General features: G+C 48.5%; 1 protein-coding gene across 1 annotated transcript; it reads left to right on the top strand.

Annotated features, from left to right (window-relative positions):
* The first annotated feature begins 729 nt into the window (after positions 1-729).
* ahdc1 (AT-hook DNA binding motif containing 1) lies at positions 730-6,955 on the top strand. Its single transcript, XM_088010212.1, has 3 exons — positions 730-2,032; positions 3,041-4,743; positions 4,955-6,955. The coding sequence occupies exons 1-3, from the start codon at positions 833-835 to the stop codon at positions 6,615-6,617; spliced, it is 4,566 nt and encodes a 1,521-aa protein (XP_087866338.1). The 5' UTR covers positions 730-832; the 3' UTR covers positions 6,618-6,955.
* The last annotated feature ends 906 nt before the right edge of the window (positions 6,956-7,861 follow it).

Below are 7,861 nucleotides of genomic sequence, written 5' to 3'. Positions count from 1 at the left end.
AGCAGTATTTAAATATGTTCCCAAAATTTGCTAAAAGATCAGAAATTTTAGCCACAAGTCAACTTAAACAATTTATACTGCAAGTCATCCTCTAACATAATTGTGTCTGATGCGAGACGGTGCAGCCCTCTCTCAAATACTGATTCCAGTCTGGCCCAATTCGCGCTGTGACATCATGTACTAATCACTTATTCTCTTTCTCTTTGTGCTCCTCCCTTCTCCACGTGCCTTCCCCTCCACCTTCTCCAACTACTCTGTCCCTTTTCTCCTTCTGTCTGTCTCCGTCTTCTTTTTCTTTCACTCTAGCAACCATGGGCAGAAGACAGAGCCAGGGAGAAGAGAGAGAAAAGTCTGTGAGCTCTCCACTGCAGTATTGATGACCCAATGATCCCCTGCAGAACAGAGCCAGTCAGGCAGACCGAGTCAGGCTCGCCTCAGAATCAAAAATCAGCGCCACGGCCGTTTGGTCGGAGCAACCGACTGAGTGGGGTATGAATGGTAAATGTAATCTAATTTTACAATGCCGGCGTGTGGGTGGCACAGTTAATAAAAGAGGGTGCATTACAGAGTAGGATTTTGGCACGTTGCCAAATTCGTTACAGTCTGGTCTGTAAAAGTTTAGCAGCAGTAAGAAGAAAGAAAGTCTTTCCCAATTTCTGAAATTCAACTCGAGGGTGTTGACATATTTTAACCGTCCTGGTTTTTTTTATTTTTATTTCCATCTTTAGGTGTAAAAATCTTCTGCCCCTACAAGCTGTTGAAAGTTTCATACAGAGACAGCTGAAACCACCTCTCCACATCCTGCGCCACTACCTGCAGCACTGTCCACTGGATGAGTGGCTCGTCGGATCCTCAGCATTCAGGCCAAACTGGCGCTCCGGCAGGTCGTGGGGAGACTCGGCCAGAGCAGAAGGGTTTTGTGGTTAGACTGGAGAAACTGGGAAGACCTGAGTCCTGGACAGGGGAGCTCACACTCCATGGCGCGTTCCAAGATCCATTTCATGATGGACTGGCACTTGTGACCTCCGACATTGCCCCCACCTCCCCGTCCACCCTGGCAACTGGTGCTCACCTGCAGGAAAGGCTGGGGCACGGCACCTACCTGCAGAGGCACCCTGACACCTGCATGACAGCCGAGGCGGACACGTTTTCAGCGACTCTCAGAAACATGCAAACACACGTAGACCCGGAAGTGCACGCAGAAGCTTTCTCCAACCCTCACATGGACAACTGTGGAATCATGGAAATCAGCAATCACAGTGATTCTATAGACTCAGAACTCTCTAAAACTCTCACAGTAGAGGCCATGAACACAACTTCACCTCAGACTTTGCCTTTGGCGATTGGCAATCATCCTGCAACTACCAATCCGCTGGAGGCCCCGGCAGCCCGGACTGCGGAGTTCGACACGCCCTCAAACTACGGTCCAGTCCCCTCTGGTCCTAACCCAATAATGGTGCCTTCTTCTCTACCCATAGAGACAGAGAAGAAGTATGCACTCCGCAGCTCTGGGCGTCCTCGCTTCCCCTTGCACCTACGTAAATCCTCTCGGCTGCATCGGAGCATTGAGGATGTGGGGAAAGGGTCAGGCAGGGACAGGGGAAGAGAAGAGGAGGAAACATTAGAGGAGAAGATCTGGATGGTTAAAGAGGACGAAATCACTGCAGATGCTAAAGAAGAGCGTTCTTCTGTGGAGGCTGTTCTACCTGCACCTACGTGCCATACAGATATGCCTCTTACTCCGAGTGAACCTAAGCCTGCTCCCAAACCTCTACTTAAGCCTGGGCCCAGACTTGGGCACAGACCTGGACCTAAATCCAGGTGTAAGCCTCCGCTGAAATATGTGCACAAAGCAGCTCCTAAGAGTATTTTAAAGCAGCGTCTGGCAGCGCAGGCCCTCCGCCAGAGTGCTGCCTCTCATCTCACATTTGAATCTGCTCCACCTGCTCCTTTGTTGACTATGAAGGAAGAACCTGGTGCAGGCTTGGGGGTCTGTCCTCCAAGTAACAGCAAAAAGGGCCGTTATGTTGGTGTAAGTGTGTTAACAGTAACAAATAAAGTGCCTTGCAAAAGTGCTCCCAACAAAATGAACCTTTTCGCAGCTTGATTTGCTGCAACCACAGACGACGGTGTATTTCAAATTGATACATTGAGACATGTTTTTCTTTTTTACAAAGAGCTCAAAACTTGGTATTCAGCCTTCTTAGACAGTTCTTTGTAGAATCACATAGTGTCACGTCTTCTGCAGCTCCCAGCAGGTTTCCTTCCAGGCTACCCCCTATTTAGCTTCACCTGTCTTCAAGTCTGACTTCTTGCCTCTGCTGAAAAAAGAAAGCATCCCCAGAGTATGAGGTTGCCTCCACCATGTTTCACTGTGGTTCTGGTGTGTTCAGGGTGTTGTGCAGTGTTAGTATTTTTGCTACATGCAGGGTTTCGAGTGAAGGCCAAAAATTTCAGTATTACTCTTTAAGAAAAGGACAAACTGCCTTTTATTTGCTGCGTCCCCTAAGACTTATGGCAAACTACAAACAAGGCATCTTATGTCTTTCTCTCAGCAATAGCTTTCTTCTTGCCTCTTTTCCATTTAGGACAGATTTGTAAAATGTACAACTCAACATTTCTTCCACCTCAGGTGTATCCCTTTAGCTCCTCCGGACTTAGCATGAAACATTTGGCTTCATCTCTGATTAGTGCTCTTTTGGTCAGCTCTGTCAGTTTTAGGTAGAAAGCCATGTCTAGGTAAATTTGCAGCCGTTTTACACGCTTTTGGGTTTTGAATGATTGAAATAACCTTTGCAAGTTATTCAAAGCTGTGGATGTTGTTCTTAAGCGTCTCCGTAATTGTGAGTTTGTCTGTTCACATCATGTCAACGTAACATATTTGTAGTTTAAGCTAGATTTAATGTGAGAAAAGTTCAAAGAGTTTGAATGCTTTTGCAAAGCGCTGCCAACATATCACTCTACTATAATTTGTTCTTCATTCAATCTTAAACTACATATAAATTAATGCTTTGTTTTGTATTTCCCAATTACTCAACAGGTAAGGAAGATTGTTGTAAAGGTGCCTCGCATTCCTGTCAGCCTAAGTCGCCGACAGAAGAGCTATAAAATTTCCAGTTTGGAAACAGTTACGGGGACTGAGAAGACTAATGACGGCAGTCTGGAGGGGTCTGAGGCGACACGAGAGCCAACCGCACTCCTCCGCATGAAGAACAATGGGAAAAGTGTGATGGTGATGTTTCCTCCTGGAGAACTCCCTGTGATTCTCAAACGCAGGCGGGGGCGACCCCCTAAACAGGCTTTACCGGGAATACAGGTCGAAGTACCCAGTGCTGGAACTACTGCGATTACTGGAGACCAGCCCAAGAAGCCCAGGAGGCGACGTCGGACTAAACTCCCCTGTCCATTTCCCTCCTATGTTAATGACACAAATGATGTGAAAGCTGAATATGGGGATGTTCTCTCCAAATTGGCATTTTTAAACCGCCAGCCCCCTGCCACTGGTCGCTGCTCCCCTCCTCGTTGCTGGACACCAAGTGAGCCAGAAAGCTTTCACACCCCCTTGGAAAACCCTGGAATATCCACCCTGCTCCACAGGCTCACCGGGTCTAGGCGACCCAGGGGTGGCAGAGGAGGGGGGCTCGGCAGAGGTGGAGGAGCAGGAGGGGGTGTCATGGGCAGCGAGTGCAATAAGAGCACATTCAGTGACTTCTTTGAATCAATTGGGAAAAAGCGAAAACTGAACCTCCTGTCTCAGCATGGATTACCGAGGAAAAGACGGAAGGGTGTGGGAGGAGGAGTGGGTAGGGGCGGGGGCATGGTGGGAACAGAGCCTGGGGGCGAGAAAATTGTCAGAAGGAGACGAATGAGAAAAAACGGCGCATTTAAAGGGGGAGTGGTGCCCATGGGGCAGGACTGGCCCAATGGGACAGGTGGATGGGACGAGGAGGGGGCTTTGGATAAGGATAGAGCTTTGGGTGGGTATCAACTCTGTGGATCTCCAAGGGGGGGCTTCTCCAGTTGTAATGTTGGACGAGGAGGGGCCTACAGTGGTCCAGCTGGAAGCAAAGGGGGTGGGCTAGCAGGAGAGGACTCACAAGGACTATTTGCTGGGTATTTTCGATCCCTCCTCGATTCTGATGACTCCTCCGACCTCCTGGACATCTCCTCCCAGTCGGACCCCCGGAAATCTTCATCCTCTGCCTATGATCCATCCAGCTCTGCGGCCTCTCACAGCTGGTCTCCTCCATTCCCCAAGTGGAGCACTAAAGGAGCAAATGCAGGGGTGGAAGCCTCAGCACAGGCACACTGCTCCTCTGCAAGACCCCCTTATAGTTATGGAAGCTTAGCCCAAGTATCTCCCACCACCTCTACGTATCCTAAATCCACTCCGCCATCTCTTTCGCACTCTCCCAGCTCCCCCCACCCAGCCTCTTATGGTCACTACCCTTCTGGTTACTCCTGCTCTCCTCCCGTAGGGCCACAGAGGTCCTCTGACTGCAGCTTTGGTTATGGTGGCAAAGGGACACCTGCCAATCAGATGGGTTATTTGAACTACCAGGGAGCAACCAGGAGAGGCTACAGTGGGTATCCAGCAGTAAGCCATTCCCCCATGGGGAGAGGGGAGTCAGCAGGACCCACATCACCTGGAGGAGGGTACATGTCTGTGGCCAAAGGGAGCCCTTTCAGCTCCTCTGCCACAGAGGGCTACAAACAGTACAACTCCAACCAGTGGAGCTGCAGGTAACATGATTGAACTTTTTGATGACAAGGTTCCAGTGTGCTCTAGAGAGTATTTACCTATTCCTCCTTAAAAGGGGTGTTTCATTCCTTTAAAACTTTGGAACTTATATGTAACTGTTTCTGATTGGTGTAACTGTAACATCAACTTGTGAAATCTAAAATATAGTCGAATGTCAAGTGTATAATTTGCTTGTATGATTTCTTTCCTCAGGCAAGCTTTTGGTGGTTGGTCAGCAGACAACTTTGGGTCTCAGTATCATGGCTATAGTGAATATGGCTCCAATGAGTCCAAAGACATCTTGGATATCTCAAACTACACACCCCAGAAGGCTAAGCGACAACCGTTTCCTGAGAGCCTGTCAGAATCCTCCTCGGACTCTTCACACGTCGGCTCAACAGCGCCTGTTATCGGACCCAGCTCCACTGGAGGCAGCTATAGGCAGAACGAGGCTGCCTCTGTGAGTGCAGGCCAATCCAGTCTGTCCAGTCTGGAGAAACTAATGATGGACTGGCATGAGAGTGCTTCAGGACCGTCATACAACTGGAGCCAGGATGTCCTTTTCCAAGGTGGGGGGACGAGCAAACCTGGGCGCGGTCGCAGAAAACGGACTGAACTGCATTTAGAAAAGGAAGGAGGTTCTGCCTTACATTCGGATTCACCATCTAGTCCGTCCCCGACACCCGCTCCTGGACCTAAGCGGGGAGGGGCTGGAGGACGGGGAAGAGGCTCGAGAGGAGGTAGAGGAGGACTATCTTCATGTCAGAGAGAGCGACCGACTGGCTCCAAAGGCAGAGGCAAGATGGCCTCTGTGTCAGGAGCGGGACTGATGGTGTCAGCTGGAGGTCCAGAGGGTTCTGGGTTGTTCCAGGAGGGGCTGGATTATTACAGCGGAGACAGTAGCAGTCTTTCTCCACTGGCCACACCTAATCCTGCTCCACCTTCCAGCTACCTCCAGGACACCTGTGAGTACCCCTCCCCTTACTCAGCCCATCCCTCCACTCCGTCCTCTGAAGAGCGATATCCAGCCTTATACCCTGGTGAATCCTCCTCTTCCCTCTCACCCAGTGTGTCGTCTCCCCCTTATCCCCCCAAGCCCACCCCTCCTCCGACCCAGCCCTACCACCTTCTCCCATCCAGGACCTTTTCCCCCTCTTGCTCCCCCTCGCCACGTTTGACCCCCCACTGCGGCACAGCGCTCAGCCCGTCACACCGACCTCCTCCGAAAGACCTCCAGTTCTCCCAGTACGACTCCCCCAGCTACTGCAGCTCTCCTTACTGGTACGGACAGACATCACACAGCGGCAGCCCCAGTCCGCACTCAAACACAACCGTGCATGCCCACAGCAATCCACACGCAAGTCCTCATGGAAATGCACATGCTAACTCCCTCGCTAACCCAACTGTAAACACACACACACACATGAGTGACACACAACACCAGAGCCACACGAACCTGAGCTCACACACCAGCACCCATCCAGCCTCGCACCTCCAAAGCAGTCAGCCCCACCTTAACGCTCACCTGCCCACCCTCGCACACCCCAACCCCAGCCCTGGCCTGCACTCCCACGCGACGCCTGGGCTTTATGAGGAGCGCAGCCCTTCCTCTGCCATGGCCCCCCACAAGCGGGATTTGGTCCCTCACAGCATGAGCACAGGTCTTCGCCAGGGTCCCCTCCCTCATTCCCCTTACTCCAAGCCTCCTCTAGACGCCTCACCCCATCAGGAGGACACCAGTGGCTACACCCTGCCCCAGCAATCCTACCAGGGCGTGGGACACCGCTATCCCCCCCAGACCGCTCAGGGTGGAGGGGTGTTGTGCCAGCTCCTGGACCCAGCCAGTGACGACAGCTTCAGTGTCACCAGCCTGTAACAGCAGGTGAGTTTGTTGAACATTCATGTCAGATTTCTGAATATGATATGATTCATTCATTCTTTCTTTTTTAGACAAGCATTTTATTATCCAAGAACACAAACTACTAAAGTGTGTTTATTTGAGTACCTGAGAAACCACGAGAAAATAAAATGGAATTAAATAAATAACAGTTACCATCCTACAGTAATCACATGCGGCACCAGTAACTGTAATTTTACTCAAGGATTAAAAGACCTATAGATAACACCTACAGCTGATAACCCAGGTGTCTGAAAGACCAAACAGTATCAGACAAAGGAACAAATATGGCGGGGTGCAGCCAAAATCCAGACCTTAGTCCCACTGAGAATCTGCAACAAGACTTTAAAATCACTATCTTTACACTTTCTATCCATCCAGTCTGACTGAGCTTAAACGGTTTTGTAAAGAATGAACTAACATTTAATTCTCTTGATGTGATTAACTAAGCAAAAGATGTTCACACAAACCAGGAATTCAGCCGATATTTAAAATCAAATGCACTCAACGGTTTTTAGATTTTTTTTTTGTAAAACAATTTTGAAATCATTTTACTTCCAGTTCAAGATTATGCACTACTGCAATAGTAAAAATTACAAACATTTTAACTGGTATTAATACATTCAAATTTAAATAGATAATAAATAACAAGCTTATTTATCATCTATTTAAAAGACCCATGTTTTTGTCATGTAAAAAACTGCATTGGATTAACTGTGTGAGGTTTAAGTTAGGAAAACATTACTGTGATCTGCAGTAATGTGTGTTTTTTTTTTTTGTCCCGCTGTACTGTGCTACGAAGAAGAGTTTGGCCACACTAAAGATCGACTGTTTAAAGCTAGAAGCTATGGCGATAGAGGAGCTAGTTTATAGAGGCAAGCTATAAGCACCGACAGAACATTTAGCTGAGGAAGCAATATAGGAACCATATGAGTCGATGTGAGTTGAAACCAAGACACTAATGATAATAGTCGCTACAGACGCTGCCTGGAAAATGACTGTCAGAACAAGAACTACAGCTCAAGAGGCAACATCTTAATAATTCATTTTAGGGTGATCAATAACAAAGTTAACATGTTTTTGCATGCTGAGCTTGACTTTAAAAACAGTTGACTCAAAAATTGGTTGACATCTATGCCCAAAGAATATCCATCTGTTGAGGAAACAATTTTTCTAGAAGAATTCAACCTTTTTTTTTTTTCTTTTTTTTTTTTACAAAACTG

This window comes from Poecilia mexicana, unplaced genomic scaffold (genome assembly GCF_051168715.1).
Source record: "Poecilia mexicana isolate PSO_F unplaced genomic scaffold, ASM5116871v1 scaffold_11, whole genome shotgun sequence".
Taxonomy (NCBI): domain Eukaryota; kingdom Metazoa; phylum Chordata; class Actinopteri; order Cyprinodontiformes; family Poeciliidae; genus Poecilia; species Poecilia mexicana.
Note: the sequence above shows the minus strand (reverse complement) of the source record. Positions and strands in the feature narration are given on the sequence as shown.

Bases quoted from the DNA above. Each gene is read 5' to 3' on its own strand.
- ahdc1 (XM_088010212.1), top strand. From the start codon at position 833: ATGAGTGGCTCGTCGGATCCTCAGCATTCAGGCCAAACTGGCGCTCCG. The intron at 2,033-3,040 runs GTAAGTGTGTTA...ATTACTCAACAG, and splicing joins AAAAGGGCCGTTATGTTGGT to GTAAGGAAGATTGTTGTAAA. The intron at 4,744-4,954 runs GTAACATGATTG...TTCTTTCCTCAG, and splicing joins TCCAACCAGTGGAGCTGCAG to GCAAGCTTTTGGTGGTTGGT.